Genomic DNA, 24,200 nt, shown 5'->3' on the forward strand with positions numbered 1-24,200 from the left:
TTACCACTGAGTCCCCATTCGTTGTCAATGCCACCCACTAGTGGCACAAAGTCAACGTTACAGTGTGACTAACTAACGAACGAATGAACGAACGAAAGAACGAATGGATGGACGGAGACCGATCCATAGTCCCCCCTTTGGTGGGGGACAAAAATATGAAGTACTGGAACTCAAATAGATATTATGAACACCTGAAAAACAGCATCAGTTCTTGTTCAGGTACAACAAATGAGATTTAAACCAGGTTTCAAGTAAAATGTTACCAGTCAGAGTACTAGCAAAGTCGAAACCATCTCAGCCTTCACACGCGGGTGCGTTTGGCGTGCAGCATCTCGACGAGCAGGTTGCTGCGGGGAACCTCGTCGCTAAGGTGCTTGCAACACAGGTAGTCCTCGGCGACGGTGCTCAGAGAGCGCAGTTCAGACAAACACAGCAACAGGTGACCAAACCTGTCCAGGTACTGAGGATAAGTGCACAGCGTGTACTCCAGCAGGGCTCCATGAACTTGCTCTTGGACACTCTCCACGAATGGCTGGTTTTCAAGCAGTTTCACATCTGGAGAGTTAGGGTTGGGGTGGGGGGGTTAAAGAAACCAACGGAGTTACCATAGAGCACAGTTTGTCAAACCTTTTCACATCATGGACCAATAAACAGCTTTACTCTACTAATTGTAGTTGAGTAATGATTGCTTTTTGTTTATGGTGTTTCAGATGTGATGACTGCAACACATGCATACATGTCTATTACACTGTGGTAGAAGTTGCTGGTTTCTCAGAAGTTAGAGAAATTTATAGTTTCAGTTAAATGGAAAATAGAAAAATAGTGTTTGGTAGTAGTGTTTAATAGTGTTTATTAAACTAATTTGTTAACTATGAAAAAGCGGAGAGTCACAAATAAAAAGGACTAAGAGAACAAAACAAAAACAAATATTCAGCTTTGAATGTGTATTTATTTATTATTCATTTAAATAGCTTTCCTTGATTTAAAAATACAATTACTTACAGTGGGAAGCACTGTAATAAGAAAAGATATTGACAGAGAGATACACAGATAAAATATTTTTCTTACTGTGTCGGGAATTACACAGTCCAGTGTGACACAATGCTATTTCAATCTATGTATCAACAATGAGGTTCAAAGTTCATCCTCTTAGCAAGAAAAAAATGAGGGAAAAATCAGTCCAGAAAATAAAACCAATATTGTAAAATTATAAAATATAATTCAAAATGAGAATGTAAAACCGGCTACTATTTCCATCTACAATAAGTGATGTTCACATGTAAACATGCGCATCAGGCACTTCCGGGTTTGTTCTGACCGCTAACTTGAAACTGGCATTATCTTATCCATTTGCCACTCACCCGGGTTGAAGAGGACGAGGAACTTGATACAGGCAATCTCTTGGCGGTCTGCCTGTAGGCTCTGGAGCTTCTCCACCAGCTCCTGTCCTCTCTGGACCAGGTTGGCCAGAGTGGGACCTGCGTAGGAAGCTATGGCCGACAGCTCCACCTGTGCCAAAGAAAACCATGCTGACGTGAGGAACATACAGGGGTGTTCTTATGCACCCCAAAAGTTTCACATACATCTAGCATTTTTTCTATACTTTCTCCCTTTTTTGAGCAGTGGGATTTTGAAACTAATGAGCTTTGAAATAAACTGTGAAAAGGCTTGTCATACATGAACATGGACATTTAATAGACCTTGTATATTGTGGGATCAGCAGCCTATGATTTGTCATATGACTACATTCTTCCACTTATGTGAATACATGCATCAACCAGAATCCCCTTCCCTTGCCCTTAAAATGTATTTGGTAACACTTTACAATAATGGTACACTAAGTTAAGGGTTAGTTAATGCTTAATAAGGGTTAGTTAATGCTTAATAAGCATTAACTAACCCTTAATTAACAGTTAACTAATGTATAATTTACTAATGGTGTTCATGTTAACTAAGGTATTAATTTATACATTATTTAATAGTTTATAAAGATGACTATTAAATAATGTATAAAGTAATGCCTTAGTTAACATGAACACCATTAGTAAATGATTACCAGACACATTAGTTAACTGTTAATTAAGGGTTAGTTAAGATGATTAAGCATTAACTAACCCTTAATTATTGAAAAGTGTTACCATTTATTTTTGATTGAATTCACAATTCAGCCGAATCGAACTTATCCACCAGACACCCAAACAACCTGCACCTTCACAGATTCTGGTCAGTTCTCTATATCATGTAGTGGATTTCCACTGTGGAATAATAGGGACCTTGTGACTGAAGGGATACTGGATCACTCACCTCCTGTCCAGTGACCAGGAGCAGACTACCCTCTTTGCTGTGCTGGACCTGCCTGGAGACAATGTCCAGGACCAGCAGTTCACTCCAGCAGCTGTGAAGCAGCTTCATCTGGTCACTCACCTGGTAGCAGAAACCAAAAGGCAAAATCATCCAAATGCATGTTTAATCCCGCCCATCAATCTGCCAATTTGCATTTTAAGATTAGACCCTTTCACCTAATGAAATCTGAAATCTAAAAGCAATGATGAGTGTGCTTGTTGATGAGTTTTTGCCTGGGTCTTTGTTTATATTTGCTCTCTTGATGTGCATTTGCATATTGAATTTGTTTTATCCCCCATGCATGGACTATATTTGTCTTGTTCCTCCAGCATATGGTCACACCAGTATAATTTCTAATACTGGTAATCCAATGTTCATCAAGTGTGATGTAATCTGTGGTGAGTGTGGGTCTTGGGGACTACTACTGCATTTTCATCAGAAGCAGGTAGGACTATTTAAATTAACTCTGTACAACTGCCTTCATAAAAATTGTTATTATGCATGTCTTAAAAAAATAGTACCATTGCACAAAACAATTACCCAAGATTGTAGGAGTCTGTCTAAATTAGCCCATACTCCAAGAATAAACAAAAACACAATATAGGAAATATAGGTAACACTTTACAATAAGGGTCACTAAGTTAAGGGTTAGTTAATGCTTAATACATATTAACTAACCCTTAATTAACAGTTAACTAATGTGTAATTTACTAATAGTGTTCATGTTAACTAAGGTATTAATTTATACATTATTTAATAGTTTATAAAGATGACTATTAAATAATGTATAGATTAATACTTTAGTTAACATGAACACCATTAGTAAATGATCACCAGACACATTAGTTAACTGTTAATTAAGGGTTAGTGATGTACCCTTATTGTAAAGTGTTACCGAATTATATCATCTACAATTCATCACATCAAAGCACACTAGTAATAAATTGGCTAACATTGTCCAAAAGCTGGAGGTAAAATATCAGCAGTTAAATGGGCAGGCATCTTTTTATATTATTATATATATATATATATTATTATTATATTTTATTTACTTTATTTATATGTATTGTCCCGTATACTCACACACATATACAGTATATGAAACGCACATATGTATGATAATGCACATATACATTATCATACATATGTACCTGAAACACTTGCATATACATTGGTGAAACACTTGTGCATACTGTACATAACTGAAACTACTGCATATAAATACATAACACACCCCTGCATGCATAGGTTAAACACTTGTACATGAACGTGTAAATTAAAAGTATACATATATGTACAAGTATTTTATTTACGTATGAGTGTTATTATTGCATTATTTAAATTTTCTTGTCTATTCCTTTCATGATCGCAGTAACATAAAACAACTTCCTTAACGATTTAGCGTATTTTGTCTATGTAAACAGAGCTGTCATTATTACACCTGGGAAATGATGCATGTTGCTGGTTGCTTCCTGAACTCATTCGGAAGTGAAAGATGAACACACACCTGTCTGAAAAACAGAGACAAAAGCCTGGAAACTAGCCATCAACGAGTGTTGAAAAGAGTCAACAGAGTGTCCCATCCAGCGTTAAAACGTACATGTAATGTAAACATAACCCAGCTCATTGTCGACATGGATAAAAAAACGGCAACACACATGCATGTTGGAACTATATTTTGTTAGGGGATACCGTAAGTAGTGGTTGGGGGGTTGCATTGCACTCCTTAAAGGATTAGGCTGGTGTTTTTTAATACATTTCTTACCGTCAACAAATCCTATGAAAATAACAACATCAGCAATGATTTTGTTTTGCTAACAAGTCTCGTCCATGTAGCCGATGCCCAGTGCAGCCATGTCCCAGCAGCCATAGAACTCCATTGTATTAAAAAAACAATTAAAAACCCGTCACAGAGCCATGCTGCTGCTCTGGCAGTATATTTCATCATCGTGATGCCCCGGGCCGGCCGACTTTTTCCTCAAACAACTTAATAAGCCGGCTATAAACACGTTTGCGATCTCAGGAAAGTAGTTCCGTAGCACAGAAAATAGTCCCTGGCTTAATGAAGAATTTGTTCCCATTTGAATTTGATTTGGTAATAACTACAACAGCCTGACTTTTCATGGTAACAGTTAGCGATTTTTAAAATGGAAACTATGTCTTTGTGAGCTGTATTTAAAGGTTTTTAGCTTGATGGCTAAAAACGCTACGTGGGAAGTCAGAAAGTAACGGGAGTAGTGTTATTTTCATAGGATTTGTTGACGGTAAGCAATGCATTAAAAAACACCAGCCTTATCCTTTAAATGGAGTGCATGACGTGTGTGTGTGCCCGCATGTGTGTGTGTATAGGTGTGCAGGTGTGTCGTGTTCCTCTCTCCTGGCCTCCTGCCTGCTGTGTCTCTCTTAATCTCTCTCTGGGTCACATCCACGCATCGACTCACTGTTGACCCTATGACCAAACCCATAACACAGCCAGCGTCAGAAACAGCGGACCCTAGCTGGTCCCGTGCAGCCCGTGGCACCTAGCCCAGTTTGCGTGTGTGTCGAAGTCTGCATTGACACAGCTGCCATCAAGCTGAAAGGAGAAAATACAGGCCTCCCACACAAAAAGACACAGCCGATGAAAAGAAAGACATCCATTTCTTTGGCTATAGGGAGAGCGCCATGATGTAAAGACATAATGTAGAAGAGGAGTGCTGAGAATTTGCGTCTAAATTGAAACAAGAAAGAGATGTAGTGTGGCATTTCAAGCAGTCAACGCACATTACCACAATTCCTGTTGTCTGTGGGGTTTTGGGACATATTGCAGGTAAGGAGTCGCTATTTTGTGTGTGTAGTAACACCGCTTCCCCAGCACATAAATGGGCCAGTCCGTTAAAATTCGAGCTGTTTAGAGGATTATATACATGCTGGATTTACCAGAACACCCTACCGATTAGCAGAGGTGGAAAGTAACTAAGTACATACTTCCTAAGTACTTACTTTCCACTACTGCTAATCGGCAGGGTGTTCTGTTAACTAAGTACATTTGCTCAAGTACTGTACTTAAGTACAATTTTGAGATACTTGTACTTTACTTGAGTATTTCCATTTGATGCTACTTTATACTTCCACTCCACTACATTTCAGAGGGAAATATTGTACTTTCTACTCCACTACATTTATTTGACAGCTTTAGTTACTTTTCAGATGGAGATTTGACACAATGGATAATATAACAAGCTTTTAAAATACAACACATTGTTAAAGATTACTGATTTCTTGTGTGACTGTGTGTGTAAGAGATCACTGTGTGTGTGTGTGTGTGTGTGTGTATGTTGTGTGCGTGTACGTGTGCGTGCTCATATGTGTTTATAGCATTTAAAAGTTTCGTGGTATCTCGTTATAACAAGAACATTTTCTCATTATAATAAGATATGTTGATATGTCATTATAACGAGAAACCTTTCTCGTTCTCGAGAAACCTTTCTCGTTATAATGAGATAAGTTGGTATGTCGTAATCGTAATAACGAGAAAAGATGTCAGTATAACGAGAAAAAGATCTTGTTATAACGAGAAAGGTTTCTCGTTATAACGAGATACTGAGCCAAATTTTTTTTCCCACTGTGGCATCAATACGCTGTCGTAAGTTCTATCATAGACCCAAGCAGAAGGCCTCTTTGAGTTTACGAGGGAAATGACAAAAAAAACGTAAAGTTTTTTGATGACGGTAGATCTAGAGGTATGGCAGTAGCCTAGAGGTTAGAGAAGCAGGCTTGTGACCAGAAGGTTGCTTGTTTGAATTACTGGACCTTGGTCCAAAACAAAGATAAAAAAAAAAAAAAAGATAAGCTGTTTCTATTTTATTTTGAACAACTGCCATTTAAGCATCTTTTGCTGTAAATCAACCAAGTTGTACATTGCACTTTGACTACATTAGTGCTGCTACACTGGTAAGAAAATAGGGAATGTATTTGATTATGTACTACATAGTGTGTTTATTAATGGTCTATCATACAGTAAGTCTTGTCTACATTATAAGTGAGGTCCTGTTATGTTTTGTCCCATATAGTAAGTCAGTCCTGCATTATGTGTCTGCCAATTAACAAGGTCAAATTAATTGTGCATCCATTGTACTTGGTTAATTAAAATAATTCTGACTCTGACTTAGCATTCCTAGCTTTTACAAACATTCTGAATTTCCCCAAGTTAATATATAGAGACCTACCATAGAATATGCAGTCCAAAGTGTCAAGCCGTGATGATTATACCATGCTGAAATTTTATTTTAATGTGGGTAATATGGCAATATTTTAAATTATCCAGTATATTTAGTTGTTCAGGACATCTAAATTAGCTTGATTCTGGCAGCATAGTACAATAATAGCTTCCTGAAAAACAATGTCAGTCTTTCAGTCACTTCTCTCAGTCCTGGTTCTACTCATGTGAAACCTTACAGGTGTACTTTATCCTGTCAGCATGTCCTCATCACAGGGAACACTTTTGAGCTTGGAAGCGCAAAACAAACACAAGAGTGGTTGTTGCTACAACCAATGCTGTGTGTGGGTGTCTGTGTTTGTTTGTGTGCTTGTGTGTGCAGGTGCAAGTGAGCCCGTGCTCATGCTCATGTAGCTGAGAGTTGACACTGACCATTTTGCTATGTAGTGTTGAAACTATATTCATCCCCCTTTTCTCTAACATGTAAGCTAAGTTTCTATTGTACGCAGGCATATTCACCCCAGTGTAATAGTACATGGAATAGTTATAACAGATCCTTAGGATTTATAAATGTGTCATCCACCTTCATCTAGTGATTGTCATGAATTGGAGCAGGCTAGAAAGCTGGACTACGCTTTGTGGAAGTGTTATGAAGTTGCAGCCTCATCCACGATCAGTTTAGCCAGGGACTTAGGGATGCGTGGTCAGGGTTTAAGTCAGGCCATAATGTCAGTTTCAGCAGGAGCTAGCAGCCATTGGCTCTGGATGAAAACAGGACACTAGTTTGGGCTTGAATTGTGTCAAGCTATTTCATGACTAAGATAGGAGCCTCAATTCATTTCTAGAATGGCATAATTACAGTTGCAGAAGCAGATGGTCATGCAATGTCCACGGCCTTTTCAAGCCACAAAGGCCATCCGTTCCATCAGTCTATCAGTGTTGATATCAGTGGTGCGCTTTTGGTCTAGCAGACGTAATATGGAAGACACTGACACTGGAAGACTCACATGAAGGCATTCCTGATACATATGCACTGGATCACCTTCCTTACCTTCAAGGAACTGCGATTATATCCACAACCTTATGTCTTACAAAATAGAAAGTAGTGACACTAGAAAGACATGACAATAAGATATGTGCAATAAAATACAGAAGGACTAAATGAAACATTTAATGAACTAGTGCAGTGCCCGTTCAAAACATGCCTGTTCGGAACGGGCCTCCGCTATTGCTGCTTGCCATTTTCTCGAGAACCGCTCATCCGAACGACTTCACACTCGACACTGCGCTTCCAGTCGCTTGCTTTGAGCCCAGCTGCCGCACAGAGCACTGTTTGCTTGTTTATTCAAAGTTTACACTGCACATCCTCGGGTCCCCAGCAATACACCCGCCGAGTGCGAAGTAGATCGGACGAACGGTTCTCGAGATATGCGACGGACACACATACAGACAGAGATTCCTTGCTTTATAGTATGATTTGCATGTGCTATAAACCTGAAATGGGATGGTGGAATGAGTGACATGGTCTCCACTAGTTTGCAGGTGCACAAAAAGCACAAACAACGGATGGGGTCTTACCTTAAGCTCTTTGAAGAAGATGCACCTGCGAGCCCACTCCACGATGGAGAAGAGCGTCTGGTCCGCCATGAGGCACATGAGGCTAAACGTGGTGGGCTTCTCCTGCTTCCCCCAGCCACTCTGCTCCTGCTGGAGGTGGGCGACGATCTTTCTCCGCATCTGCAGCTCATCCGGATCACAGCGCAGGAACTCCATCACCAGCTGAGGCATCCGGGGAACTTGCGGAGAGAAAGGCCCCGAGTAAAGATCTTCGGAGCAGACGTAGCTCCCCGCGACGGAGGCCGGCGAACTTGCGTGGCGGTCCGTGTGCTCCGACTTGATGGCCCGGTTGGGGAAGGAGGCGTACTGGTACTGGGTGGATATAGGTGTGTTGGAGGACATCGGTGTGTTCAGCGATGGCGGTCCGTAGTGTGTTGCGCTTAGAGGGGCGGTTTGAATGATGGGAACCGGGTGGAGGCCGGGGAGGCTGCCGGTAAAAGCAGAGTCTGCTTGGTTTGAGGCGAGAAGAAACGGACTGGTCTCTATTTTGAATCCACCAGCCCTCATCAAAGCCTTTTTCTGCTGCTTGAGGGCCCGGTCACGCTTGTACATGGGGCCAAATTTGTTCCTGCCACCTCGCATCCGATCCGCTCGAACAGCTGAGGAGAATAGTGCAAGGAATGAGTGGAGTTTTTCTTTCTTATTATCATTTTATGCACACACCGATCTCGTTTTATGGGTCTATGAGAGAACTTTTCCCACTCAGATAAAATGAGTACCCCATCACTTTTGAATCCCTGGATCCCTACTAGCTATTTCACTCGTACACTTGCTGTAACGACCCCTTAGTTGAAATCTAAGCAGTGGCTGATCCCTATATGATCCCCGGGCGACACCCAAGACACATCTCCTGGTCCCTCAGATTATGAAGGGACCAGGCCTGGGTATAAACCTGGTATTGCCTCTTGGAATCTGCCCTTGCTGCTAGTTGCATTACGTGCAGCCTTGTTCAAGACTCAGAGGGCCTGGATATCTTGCTCTGTATCTTATTGTATATACCCTTGGCTTTCTTACCTATGGAAGCCCATTTCCGCCAGTGTGATGAAAAAAACGGTCCTGTAAGTCATTATAATGAGACATTTTCTCAAAATAATGAGAAACTTTCTCAAAATAATGACTTAGTATCTCAAAATAATGAGTTGCTTCTGTTGCTTTGGCACATAGGAAACAACACGTAGTTTCTTATTATTTTGAGATACTAACTCATTGTTTTGAGACACTAACTCATTATTTTGAGAAAGTTTCTCATTATTTTGAGATACTAACTCATTATTTTGCGAAAGTTTCTCATTATAATGACTTACAGGATGTTTTTTTTTCATCACACTGGCGGAAATGGGCTTCCATACTTACCGGCCAAAAAGGTAGGTGACTTACTGTACATGCACAATCAGTTCACCTCTCCTGTATCATCTTTGCTCCAGTCACTTTGTGCCCATACCCACTACATACTGCATTCCTGCAGTTCCCCACCTCTGTAGCAGTAAGGCGGCTTCATGCCCTACAGTATATACCATGTCCATGCTTTGTGCTTCTACACGGCCTACACCTTGGCTTTGTTCTTATACAACCATCTGCTTGTCTGCATTGCTAACCATGCACAGGGGCAAGCCACTTTCTTAGCAGTAGCCTATTCATCCCATTGAATTGTTGTGACTATTAGAAAAGTCAATAATGCAAAATGGGTTGAATTGCCCAGCATCATTGTGCCCATTTGACAAGGACAAGGGTCATTACTTTAAAGCCCTTAAAGCCAAAAATCGCACGCTGTATGCACAAAAAATTTAAATGAATGAATTAAATGTTTGCCTTTTAGGTTTTTGATGTATTATATTAATGGTAGCAAGGTGAAAACTGAACAATAATATAATGAAGATAGGGGATAAAGTGACACAAGAGTGGCATATTGGTTTGCACATTATAAAATATTTTGTACAAAGCATATATATTTCATTTTGTCTGTTTTTGTCCTTTTATAGCATAAATTTGTTGAAACCATGATTCAAATTTAAAGTCATGATAAATTACACCAAAATGTTTAATTAGAGGTCAGTTTGTTCCCAGTTCCCATGCTTTTAATGTTCTACAATATGAAAATATTAATTGCTGTTCAGAAGCGGGTATATTAACAATAAATTCCTCATGACTTTAAGAGATTTTAGCCTATTAATGTCCAAACTGTGTCAAAGAAAATGCAGTGCCTTTCCCATAATTTAGGAATTAAAAAAACATAAGGCAGTGGTTGCATATGTCTTAAACTTTATTTGGTTGGTGTTACAGGGGAATGAACAGTGATTTTAGGCCATTTGCCCTTAATTAGATTCAGGTTGACATTTTTGTTTTTAGCATTTTACAATTTTAAAATAATATTCTATTATTTATGTGGTTAATTAAGTTAGGTTGGTTAAGTTATATGCATTCTGGAAATCTGGATGAAGTTGGTGTTGCAACTTTGCCAACCAAGAAGTTAAAGGATAAGGCTGGTGTTTTTTGAAGCATAACAAAATCATTGCTGATTTTGTTATTTTCATAGGATTTGTTAACAGTAAGCAATGCATTAAAAAAACACCAGCCTTATCCTTTTAAGCTACCTTCTTAAAAAAACAAAAAAAAAACATAATTTGTCATGACTGTGTGTTTTCATTTTGTAAGAGTAGGAGTCACTTGGGCTCCTTTTGGGGAAAAACTCACAACCTAATGTATTAAAGCTGCAAGTATTAATATGTTATTTTTCTTAAATCAAGTGAAAAAGTCTGCCAGTGGAGTGAGATAATTCAACTTTTTTCCAAAGCAAATCAACTTGTTTCAACAATTTTCAGGAATGAATTGATACTAGTGGAGTGTCATGCCTTTTGCTTTGTTTCAAGATATTTACACCTTTATAATAGGCTATATAAAAAAAATAATAATAAATTGCTGAAACAAATACAACTGCATTCGAACTGCATTGGTTTTAATGCTGAACATGAGACTAAATGACTTTTTTAAGATATGTTTGCAGTGTATGAACACTTTTGAAATGTATGAAGCTGGCCATTCCCAGCAATGTAATTTTGGAGAAGATTTTATTTTTAATTTTTTTTTAAAAGAGGGAATTTATCATTACTGGCCTTTAGTATAGCCTACCAATGAAACTAAGACTGTTAGAATAGGGCTTTAAAATGCACGAAATTATACTTATTGGGTCGTTTGTTGCAGTCTATAAATGTGACATTAACAATAAATGTTAGTCTACAATTATTAGCCAATATGACCATGCAAGCTTTTCCTTCCATCCAAACAGCAATTCATTTCACTAACTGGCAAAAGATGAATTTACACCACTAGGTTAGAACAACAAACAGATTTTAAAAAATCGCCCTTCTTACCTTCCAGTCGCATCCCAACATTAAGACACTTCTGAAATCTGCAAAACGGACACCGTTTCCTGTGGGTTTTGTCGATTTTGCAATCCTGGTTTTCAGCACAAATATACTTCTTGTTGTTTTGAACCGTTCTTTTGAAAAATCCCTGTGTGTTAAAGGAGAGAAAGTATTAAAACTAATTAAGAAGCCAAACCGATTTTTGTCACTATTTAATTCTTGTGATAAAAGCAATTGGGTTGATAACGAGTCAATTTACAATATGAAATAGACCTAGAAGCTGTCCTATAAACAGCCAACAGACAATGCCGATATAACAACAATAATATTGCCAAAAAACAAAAAAAAAACACAAAAAAAAATCCATACCTTACAGCTTTCACACGTCAGTAGACCGTAGTGGTACCCAGACACTTTATCTCCACAAACGGGACAGAGCTCTTCCAAATCCACATCATATCTGCACTCCATCCTGGAGGGAAAAAAAGCAACATTAGGCTATAGCGGTTCTCTTTTTTTTTTTTATTAAATGTAAAGTGATAAATGAAATGAACACACTAACCCAGATAAATCAGCAAATAAATCATTGGCAAATATACCCGCTGAACTGAATCCACACACAGCTGGCAGCAAGCCTATCAAATGCTCAATGCTTATTTGGTGCATAACTTAAAAAAAATACATACAGGCCTAAAAAACACAATAGTAATATATAGTTTCTTAGAAGTTGCCTAGTTTTGTTCATTGTTTTGTTTTCGATCTAGATAATAGAAATCCATAATAAATTCACACATACACACCTATTGCTTCATTCAGAAACCCATACAATGCGCTGCTGAATCCTACCTGGATCACTGTATTTCCCCTTTGGTGAATGCTGTATACTGTCCGGCTGAATATGCATCCATAAAAACTGAGTAAAAAAAAAAAGGCTGAATAACTCTTAGCGTTACTCTTGGAGTCTGTTGTCGGTTGTCTGTTGATGTGAAGGGGACTCCGCTGATCCAGGCTCCCAGTGTAGGAGGTACAGACATGAGTCGGAGGGTGTGGAGAGCAGGACCGGTGAGTGATGGGAGAGGAACCTACATGGGTGTCAACTGGGTGGTACTGTCGATAACTTAATTAGCCTCATATTGTCTGACTCGCTGATCATTTAAAAAAAAAAAAAACCGTCTTAAGACTTATTTGTATTCCCTTGCTTTCAATGGCTCATGGTATTTTTGCTGTTATGTTGTCTCAAAATTGTGTCTTTTTTTGTCTATGTGATCTTATGTTTTTAATTCTTGTTTTTATTGTGACGCGCTTTGTAACCTTGGTTTTAAAAGGTCTAGGCTATATAAATAAAGTAACTGAGATCAAATTTGATCTTGTTTTATCATTATGATGGAGAGCAGAGATCAAACAAAAATCACTAGATGTCTATTTGGAAAAACAGATCTAAAATAAATCACACAAGGGACTGGAGCAATCAGGTCCAAGGTGCTATCCGAGCCAGGGATGGGAGGATATACGATTTTATATTTATCGCGATAAAAACACTCAAGATAATTTTATCTTGGTGAATTTCCATTATCGGGATAATCGTGAATATCCTCACATGAGCGTGAATATCCTCAAAACAAGTTATTCATTTACTGTGCATTTACAACACATAACTAATTGAACCATGTGAATGCTTGGATATCAAGTTGATTGGTAGATTATTTTTATTAATGGATTTTTTTCTCTCATTGTGATTACCTGCTGGGTAATCACAGATATGATGATATGTGTCCTATGATCCAATAAAAATATTTGTTTGTAAGGTAAAGTGATTTGAGTATGTTTTAGTGCCATTTTAAGCGTTTTAAGCACATTTTGATGATTATCGGGATAATATCGTGAATCGAAAATATTTAATATTATCCCATGCCTAATCTGAGTTGATAATTTGGTGACCTACTACTAAAAATCTTGGACTTTTTTTTTAATTATTATTTTTTTATTGTTTTGTTCCCCCACAAAAAAACAACAACATCCTATATTCCAACAATGTGCACAATATATTTACATTCAACACTTCTTTTCAACCCACCCAATCCAACCTTCCCGATACCCCAACCAGACATAATAGGCTATTTCAAATAAATAAATAAATAAATACAAACATACAGTACATAAATAAATCAATAAATCAATAAATCAACCAACAAAACCTAGAATAAGATGAATCAACACAATATTACAAAATAAAACATAAACAGAATAAGATCAAAAACACAGGTGTGCACGTGTGTGTCACACAACTAATGCACGTGCAATGGTTTCAGCATCAGCCATATTTCACATTTTTTGCGATATTGCGAAGGTGGAAAAATTCTATTTTTGTGATATCTTTAATGTGTGAGTCGGGCGAGACAGTTGAATCAAATGCAACGCCAGGACTTTTAGATGTCATAGTATGTCATTTTGAACAAAAGGAAGATGACAGAACAATTTTTGAAAGATGATGATGAGGAGAATTTATATGATTTATAATTGATAACTTTCCAGATTCTCCATATGACTTTTATGCAAGTGAGGCTGGATGTGCCCATCCAACACATTGCCCATCTCTTTCGTGTAGAAATAATAGTATAGTAATAGTAGTAGTAACACTATAGTATGTTTCACCAGTTTGTAATGGCATTTGTAGACAGTGCTGACGTCCTTATCAGTTGGATTCAAAGGATGTGGAGGAAACCACAAACAAATATCTCTCAACTTGTCTTGTAAATTGTGATCATACAATGATTTGTAGCCTACAAATGGATATATATGTGTGAGTTTTCCCTTTTGTACATACAGTGTAATAAGCATTCTCAAATGTGAGATTGTGATGTGAGAAATTGGCTTGCGAAGTGTTGAATCTGCATTTGTGGATCAAGTGACACACGACATTCAGTTTGAGACTTCCCTCTTTTATTTTATTTTTTTATTTTGAGGCTATCCTGCTCAATCCACACACAAATAGCTATTGATCCACACACAAATGTGGCTACCTCCTGTGTGTGCCCAACGCAAGCAAGCCAACCACAGCTAGGTGGCAGTCTTCCTCTTATTTATGGATGATTATACACAAATTTGTCAATAGTTTTGAGTCCCATCTCTCTCCATAGTGGTCTTGCTGGCACAGGCACTTGCTGGTCCTTATGCCAGACCTGTCGCCACTCAACAGTCTATCCAGTGTCTTCTTCTTGGCAGCAGCAGAAGTGTAGTCAAGCCCATATACCCCATCTCTGCATGTACCTTGTCTACATTGCTTGGTATCATCCAGTATGCAGGTATGGAATCCAGGAAATCATCTGCCTCGGCTGCCAAAAGGGCCAGAACTGCCACTGTCCTAAGCAGTAGATGGCGATAGTGAGTGAGGTTTTTACTACCCCATAGCACAAAATGACCATAATATTTCTGTGGGGCTTGATAGGATTGTTGATCAGTACCAATGACTTGGGCAGGTGCTGAGATTTCTGGCTTTCAAAACTCACTTTCTGGCCCGTATACTTTGTTCTTCTATGACCACAGTACTCCCCAAAGGTTAGAGAAAGACATATTTTGCTATTGAAAATGGGTGGCATTCCCCTTTAACCCTCATCCTACCAACATATTTAACATACAAGGACTAGCGACTGGCGTCCCTGGGGACCCCAAGAATAAACTACTGAAAGAAACAACCATCGTAGCAAAATGTTAACTTATTGTTTCTCAAAACATTATTAGTTATGTAATTAATGTCATCTGAAAAAAAAAATTATGTATTGTATTTGTGACTTTGAACATCATCTTACCTCAGGAAGAACAGTATTTAGGGTCGTCACAGAGCACATGAGGAAATCTGTGTCTGCTGCATCTGTGTCTGTCTCCTTCAAAATGACTGACAGAGGGCCCCTACCCCCCCTGATAGTGTGTGATACTTTAAATTAGGACCCATGGCAAACATGAACTCAATAAATAGTTCCATCTATTAAAACTGCGTAGGCGGAATTAGGTGCTTTTGACTGGGGTCCCCCAGGACCCCAATACATTGGTATTTTTAAAAAGCACTAACTAAAACAGAAACAGAAAACAATGATATGAAGTCATTAGGAACAAATTGATTGACAAAGTCATGAAAAATTGGAATGATAGAATAAAGCACCTGTGAGATATGACAAAAAGTATAGCTCTGGGGTCTGCGGGTACCCCAGTCGGTAGGATGAGGGTTAAGGGGACAGGAGGGGTAGGAGATTGGTTCTATCAATGTTGTTGCAATTCCTATTGGTCCCCAATAGATTTTCCCCTTTACAAGTGCACTCACAAGGGGTTTGGTTTTTGGTTTATGTCTGAGTTGTTATACCATAAACTTTTCTCAGTACTTTTATTAATGGTAGTGCAGTGACCTGTATTGCATGTATGTTTTGCCTTGGCTTGGCTGGGTTAGTCATGTAATTGTTCTTCTTTTTCCCAAAATCATAACCCATTTAAATGAAATTAAAGAATCCAAGTTATCAATTCCAACATCATTTATTCGTTCTGGTATTTATTGTTCACAATGGCATTGGACTACATCCAGATCGGTCAGGCTAGACACCGTTAGAGACTGGTTTAATGATAACAGTGGAGGAAAACAGAAACATACCATGTGATAGCAGTGTGCAAAGTCCTGCCAGTGCATTAAGGTTAAATACCCAGAGAGACTAACTGCAATAGTCGGAAGACATTGAGTATGTACTGCAACTATCGCCTCAGTAATTACCAGAGGAAAATGTACTAACGTATTCCATTACAGATCTGCTTTAGGGTGATAAGGAAAAATTTTAAGAAAAAAATGTCCCGTTAACTGCTGAAATTTGCATATTTGAGATTCTGTAAATATCCAACATTTGTGAAATTTGTGAAAACAAATCAAAACCAATTAACAATTAACTGCTGTTGACATATGGATGGATATTACACCTTTCCAAGTAAAAAGAAATAAAAAAATTAAAATAGGCTAAGAAAAAAAAAAAAGGGGGGGGGGGGGGAGCAGAGCATGAGGCTTTAATAAACCATGACACATTATTCTGACATTTCTCTAACACAAAAAATGACCGATTCAATAAGCATTTGATGCTGAGAATTTGTTTTAAAAAATGACTATCGAAGAATCCTTCATAATGCTAGCAAAACATGAGGTGAAATTGACATTGACCGTAACATTTCTCACATTGTATAGTGCATTCTTCAAATAATCAAATCATAGCTGAATAAATGTCAAAATAATGACATTTGCGACAAAGGCCTAACTTCAATCACAACTGTTGATGTAGTATCTGTAGTGCAGCTACAGTGAACCGAATTTTTGAAACAACAGTATTTACTGCTGACCACCAAAACATATTATAGTACCCAAACTTTGCGGTTTACTACACAGAAACTACAAATCTGTTCTTCAATAAAATGCTGACATGCTGCTTTGCTGTCAGTTGGCATAGTAAATATAATTCACATATTTGCATCACAAATCAACGTAAGATGGGAATAGTTTAACAGACTGTCCCCGCAAGATGCAACAATTAAATTAAAACTTCTTGTCAAGACACAACAGTGTCATGACTTCATTATTGCTACAAATCCACATTCAGTCATTCATAGCAAAGCATGGTACCATCAATCATCTGTTCTATTTCAAACATATGGACCATTGTTCTGTATTATATATATAGAACGGTCCATGCATATATAATACAGAACAATGTATTATATATATTTATTATTAGTGTATCTGTCAGATGTAATCTCAAATTGCATATTGAGACCACCTTGTCATAACCACCTTGTCATAATGTGTGATATCATAGGAATTTAAGGAGTAAACACTTGAGTCGTACATCGAACAAAAACATCAAACAAAACGAGTAACAGTGAAAGTGATAATTGTTGATAAGTGTTTTGTTTCTGGCTCAGCTTGGTCATCTCAGCTTCACACGCATGACAGTATAGACATTGGAGGAAAGTGAAACCCTTGTTTATATGTACCAAGTTTATAAAAGGCTGGTGAGTAGATCATGACAAAAACTTTTGGGGTGAACTATTCCTTTAAGTCCATGCCAGAGATCGGAGACATCAGTGAGAGAATCAAGTTTTTTGACAACACCACCTAATGCAAATGACCTGTGAGGAGGTGTCTATCCCTGGATCCAACTTGGCACTTTTGAAGGGCTTAACCAACACACCAGCACATCCTTCCACCAGGGAGCGCTGTTACGTCGCTTTACAAAATGACCATGTGTCTAATACCTGGCTGTGGGCAAATGTGGAGTTAGTATCTTATGGCAAATGTTCCCAGATGTATGTATGCTGTTTGACAATGAAGCAAAAAATGATGATATGAAGATGCCATGAATCAAGGAGGCACAGGACTTGGTGGTAGACAGAGAAACGGTATCTCCAAATGATTTTAGACTCTGAAAAAGTCAGATTGAAGATTTTGAAAGTTGGAAGAGAGAAATTCTTGGATGAAAAACGCTTTTCCTTTATTGCCTGAGTTGCTTGGGTCTGCTGCGCAAAATCTAACTTATCGCCACCAGATCTCATATGAGCTGATATTAAATATTAGTGAATTACCTCTAATATGCATGGCCTTTCCCGAGTCATCGTGTGTCCGAAAAAACCTAGATTTGCATATACATGAATATCACAGGGGCAACAGGGCTGTATTTTTCGGCCGGGGACAGAAAGTGGCAAAGTCAGGTCACTCAGTCACTCACTCAGTCACTCACTCATGGATGGTTTGCACGGAGCCTGCACTTCATCAGATGGCCTCTAGATGGCGCGCCGTGGGTCTGCACAGGATCTGTACTTGTTCTTCCAGCATTATTCAGTGATTTCCCCTCACGGTTGAGGAATAACATGGCATTCTAATTTGGTCATTTTAACAAAACGGCATGCAGCCCTGATTCATTGCTCCAGCCAGGTCATCAATGTGTTTACGTGCACACAGCATTCTGGCTAATAGTTATGTTTAAGGTCTTATTCAGCACTTCTGTTTGTATGCATCTTCATATCCCAGTCACAAATATCGCTATATGCACAAGTTAACAGAATATTCTGAATATTAGCAAATACAACTTGTGTAAACCCCAAAAACCAACAGTAAACGGTATAAGGTGCGTACATACTGTATATCCAAGTCATTACTGAGTGTGCTTACATGCACAGAGTATTACAGATGCTAGCTCATATCCCAGTTATGTCATAGCCAAGATATGCTGTTCATAACATCTCAAATAGCCCTGTGTACGCACATGAACCGAACATTCTGGATATTATGAAGGTGGTGGTAAAAGTGAGCTTATGACTGGATGATTGTGGTTGCCAGTTTGAATCCCAGTTTGGGAAATGTGGACAACAGAAGTGCATGAGATGTGCTCTCCCCTCTTTCTACATTTACTGTGAAGATGCTCTTGAAAAAAAAGCACTTAACCTCCAGTGTAGTCAACTGTAAAACACACTGGAACGCTCTGATATATAGTATATCTGTAGCTATCCTGCCTGGGCAAACAAAAGTAAAAAAAAATATATATCAAGGAATGAGAATTTACACAGACTAAAAAAAACACAGAATCCTCTGATTCATTATTAACTTGATTCTTGGCTCTCGGGTTTCCCCATCAAATATAAAACACTGCAAATAGGCGGACCCATTTTCTTCTTTAGAAAAGCACCATGATCTAGCTGTCTCATCACACCCATATTTGTGGTTTTGTTAGTGCCTATAGCTTCCGTTCCCCAGCAAGGATGCTCTGGTAGATACTGTCCGTCAGAGGAATGTAGCTCTTCTGTGAGTAGTCCAAACAATAGAGAGGCTCAGAGATTGTTGAGGGGTTGAAGCCACTCTGCACTAACTGGAATTTCTGCTGCTTAAAGGTGCCGGTCATATCCATGAACTCCTGCAAAAAAGACATGATGATATGAGTGATGGGATGCAATGTCATTTCAGGGTATCTGCAGATCTGCAGAGACTAATTTAAAAGACTTTTTAAAGGATAATTCCACTTATTTTCATCCTGGGCCTTACTCGTTTTTGCCATCATGACGAATAATTACTTCAAGAGCTTTCATACCACCAGTTTGCTGGTAGCGCTGCTGTCCAATACACATAGATAGGGAAATCTCCAATAGTTGAACCCAAAAAGTGATTAAAATATAATTGATTTTGGTTTGGTTACAGATGTAGACATTGTAGATGTCAGTCCTTTATCAAAAACTCAAAATGTTGTGCAGTTATTAACTTATTCAGTGAATACCTTAGCGTTCAAATTCAAATACAAAGCAAACATCTAACCTACAGTAACATAGCCAATAAAGTATAAAAATCAAATGTTCAAAATCAACAATCTCGGGAATACATTATACAGAAGCTAAGAAGAAAAGAGAACTGAGTACTGTACAATTTAAATTCCCCTTTAAACACTGTTGAACATTTGTGTTTGCTTATAGTGGTGCAAGCACACATTTCACCACTTGGGGGCAGTAGTGTCAAAGTGTTACAGCATTACTTCGGGAAAGCCTCCCTTTTAACTGGTCACTGATCTATTAAGCGTGATTACTCCCCTGCTGATTAAATGTGGACCCCACAGTCATCCTGGTAAGATCGTTGTTCATCTGAACAAATTAAAGCTGTAAATATACTTTGTGCTCCTTACCTGAAGCCTTATGAAGAGGGGGCGAGCATAAGCTGGTAGATTCTTCAACACGTGGTCAAACAGTTTCTTCCCATCAAACGCATGGCCTGGTCCTACAATTACAGCAGCCATTCCTGCTCTCCCCTCATTTCCTATAGACAAAATGGTTTCCAGTTACTTTTAACATCACTCTCCAGTTTCACTGCAGTTCATTACTGGGTGGTTCATTATCAAGATGACATGGAAAGGTATTCATTTTCTTGTGACTGAAAATCATTAATATATGGATTGTAGAGGCAAACATGTACAGACACACACACACACACACACACACACACAAGTACCTGGAATTTCCACACCATATACATTGGCCTCTTGGATGAAGTCCACCAGCCCGAGTGTTTCTGTCACCTCTGTCGTTGCCACATTTTCGCCCTTCCACCTGAAATCAGTGAATAATTTGCCTTCAATCAAACTGCCATTAACACTGCAATGAAGCCTGGAATAACATAAAAGTACCTTCACTGGATAGGATGTTGATTATAGGCCAATCTCTAACTTGTGTGCTACAGTAATTACAGAAATTGTCTTAAGACTGACATAATACCTTTTATGCTCATACATTTCACCTCCTATTCAGCAAGTGTCATTAATTTTCCTTGAGACACTGTCAAGTCTGTACGTTCATCATTGGATCATCATTGATAGTCTAATATGTACATCACATTATATTGATAACAAATTGAGTCAAAACGATTTAATTCAAAGGGATTTGAGGGAAATTTAAGGACATTTTAAATCCATTTAAAACATGAGTAATTTTGTTTAATGTATCGATACGAGGGGCTGGAAAATCGATACAGTATCATGGAAAAACATATTGCAATACTCAGCTGTATCGATTTTTTTGCACAGCCCTAGTTTCTATCCATAACTATGATGTTTCTACCTGTGGTGATGATGTTTCTACCCACAGCTATGATGTTTCTACCTGTGGTGATGATGTTTCTACCCACAGCTATGATGTTTCTACCTGTGGTAACGATGTTTCTACCCATAGATATGATGTTTCTATCTGTGGTAATGACGTTTCTACCGACAGCTATGATATTTCTACCTGTGGTGATGACATTTCTACCCATAGCTATGATGTTTCTACCCATAACTATGATGTTTCTATCCAGAGCTATGCCGTTTCTACCCACAGCTATGATGTTTCTACCTGTGGTGATGATGTTTCTACCCACAGCTATGATGTTTCTACCTGTGTTAACGATGTTTCTACCCATAGATATGATGTTTCTACCTGTGGTAATGACGTTTCTACCCACAGCTATGATATTTCTACCTGTGGTGATGATGTTTCTACCCATAGCTATGATGTTTCTACCCATAACTATGATGTTTCTACCCACAGCTATGATGTTTCTAACTGTGGTGATGTTTCTACCCATAGCTATGATGTTTCTACCTGTGGTGATGATGTTTCCACCCACAGCTATGATGTTTCTACCTGTGGTGATGACGTTTCTACCCACAGCTATGATGTTTCTACCTGTGGTAACGATGTTTCTACCCATAGATATGATGTTTCTACCTGTGGTAATGACGTTTCTACCCACAGCTATGATATTTCTACCTGTGGTGATGATGTTTCTACCCATAGCTATGATGTTTCTACCCATAACTATGATGTTTCTACCCACAGCTATGATGTTTCTAACTGTGGTGATGTTTCTACCCATAGCTATGATGTTTCTACCTGTGGTGATGATGTTTCCACCCACAGCTATGATGTTTCTACCTGTGGTGATGACGTTTCTACCCACAGCTATGATGTTTCTACCTGTGGTGATGACGTTTCTACCCACAGCTATGATGTTTCTACCCATAGCTGTGATGTTTCTACCTGTGGTGATGACGTTTCTACCCACAGCTATGCTGTTTCTACCCACAGCTATGATGTTTCTACCTGTGGTGATGATGTTTCTACCCATAGATATGATGTTTCTACCTGTGGTGATGACGTTTCTACCCACACCTATGATGTTTCTATCTGTGGTGATGACGTTTCTACCCACACCTATGATGTTTCTACCTGTGGTGATGACATTTCCACCCACAGCTATGATGTTTCTACCTGTGGTGATGTTTCTACTCAACATCTCTACTTGTGGGATGATATTTCTATCCTCAGGGATGACATTTCTACCTGTTGGAATGACAATTGTACCTGCAGCTGCAGCAATGGCGTTTCTACCCATGGAAGGACATGACCCCCATCAAGGGTGATGACGTTTCAACAAACTGGGGGTATCCTTTCTCACTAATACATTTTAATTGCAGGAGTAAATGGGGTCCCAGTGCTGTAAACATCTAATTCAGCTGTACCTAAAGGTGTCTCCCACTCTGTCTTTGAAAGAGATGAAGTCTTCCAGGTCTTCAGCCATCAGGTCACCTGTGTTGAAGTAGGCATCACCCTTCACAAATACATTTCTTATCAGCTTCTTCTCGGTCAACTGTTTGCTTCCGGCATAGCCAAAGAAAGGGCTGGTGGCGCTCACCTTGGACAGTAAAAGCCCTGTCTCACCTGAGGAGAAACATGAGAAGGGATGTGTGACATCTTTGCAAATGCTCTTTTCCATTCCAATAATGTAAAATACCTTTTACATCATTTACAGGTGAATACAAGAAAGAAATATTTGAGTCGTACTCTCACCCTTTTCCACTCGTTGACAGAAACCATGCTCATCTTTTACAGGTTCATCTTTCACCATGTCATACTTCACCAGATCATACTTGAAAAGGAGCTACACAAAAGGCAAAAACAGAAAGAAAGTCAACTTACATTTCAAACTACTTTAAATTGTAGACTCAACATTTTGTTTGACTCAGAAAAAATGTCACTGCGTTTTGAGCTATATTGCAAGGTTCTGTACACTTCATTGAAATAATTAATTGATTTGAGTGAATAAGCTACTGTATGTTCAATGGAGCTGTGTGTCTCCATACTGTGAATCAACACAGGGCCATTGCACAAGTCCATCTGCCTTAGAGAGGGAGTAGCTGCACTAGTTGGAGGGAGCTATTGCACAATGTGCTGTGGCAGCACATAGTGAGGCCTGTTTACATAGAACTGTTCATCATAAATCACTTCACTTAAGTGCACAGGGAATTACTGTATTATGTGGGAATGATCTCAATTAACTATTGAAACACCAGTGTGCAAACAAAACCCACCTAGAGTGACTGTTATACTAAAGACAATTAACGTAGACATCAAAGATTCAACAAAGACACTGCACACAAGTTGTCTGATCACACCAAAGTATGATGGCTGGGAAACAGCCTAAACCGGTTTAAATGTTTCACATTCAGAAAAACTGACAAGTAATTTACATGGAGTATGCTCAGATCCACTGACAAACTGCATCACCAGCCTGTCAGGGAACTATGTGCTGTCAACACTTTCCGGATAGGTGTCTTTGTGCATCTGCTGAATATACAGTATGTGGCCTCATTCTTACAGCAGCAACAGACTGGTGCAAATTACCACAGTATAACATGACCTCAAGTATGTTATTGCTTTTCTACAACATTTACAACATTTTAACAATAGTATCAAACATTAAACAAAGATACAAGCTTTGGGTTTTAATTTAATACTTTTATTTTGTCCGTTCAGCAACAGAAAATTTGTTCCCTGATGGAGAAGCAATAAACATCCTTGGTCGGAAACAAATGTTGCATAAATGCAAACAAGGCGGAGTGATACTGTCCAAGTTTTGATGTACAACTTGGTATACCGCAGCTATAAGCTGTCATGGAATGCCCCTCATCCAATCAATGGGTGCAAACAAATTGTTGAGACATACAGGGGACATTTGAACAAACTGTGTAGTGTAACCCTGTTTCAGAGCAGCAGCCCAGTGTGGAAAAACAAGGAAGAGATCCTCTAAGCTGACAGCAGTGAGAGACTTAATGTGGGGGTCTAAGTGACAGCAAGGTGATCACTTT

General features: G+C 38.8%; 2 protein-coding genes across 2 annotated transcripts in view; both read right to left on the minus strand.

Annotated features, from left to right (window-relative positions):
* Positions 1-301: 301 nt before the first annotated feature.
* On the minus strand, positions 302-11,991 carry LOC139662496 (nuclear receptor subfamily 5 group A member 2-like). Its single transcript, XM_071541186.1, has 6 exons — positions 11,890-11,991; positions 11,527-11,668; positions 8,120-8,757; positions 2,305-2,424; positions 1,362-1,509; positions 302-555 (listed from the first exon to the last, which is right to left on the minus strand). The coding sequence occupies exons 1-6, from the start codon at positions 11,989-11,991 to the stop codon at positions 302-304; spliced, it is 1,404 nt and encodes a 467-aa protein (XP_071397287.1).
* A 4,054-nt stretch (positions 11,992-16,045) lies between these two features.
* slc27a6 (solute carrier family 27 member 6) overlaps positions 16,046-24,200 on the minus strand; it is a 39,827-nt gene continuing 31,672 nt past the window's right edge. The window contains exons 6-10 of the mRNA XM_071541189.1: positions 22,903-22,993; positions 22,575-22,773; positions 20,528-20,625; positions 20,205-20,335; positions 16,046-19,448 (exon numbers count right to left, since the gene is read on the minus strand). Of these exons, the coding sequence (XP_071397290.1) occupies positions 19,272-19,448; positions 20,205-20,335; positions 20,528-20,625; positions 22,575-22,773; positions 22,903-22,993 (696 nt within the window). The 3' untranslated portion in view covers positions 16,046-19,271. The remainder of the gene's footprint in view (positions 19,449-20,204; positions 20,336-20,527; positions 20,626-22,574; positions 22,774-22,902; positions 22,994-24,200) is intronic.

This window comes from Centroberyx affinis, unplaced genomic scaffold, assembly GCF_046629955.1.
Source record: "Centroberyx affinis isolate AG114_WGS23_722 - 3 ecotype Tasmania unplaced genomic scaffold, CSIRO-AGI_Caff_v1 ptg003816l_1, whole genome shotgun sequence".
In the NCBI taxonomy this organism is placed as follows: Eukaryota; Metazoa; Chordata; class Actinopteri; order Beryciformes; family Berycidae; genus Centroberyx; species Centroberyx affinis.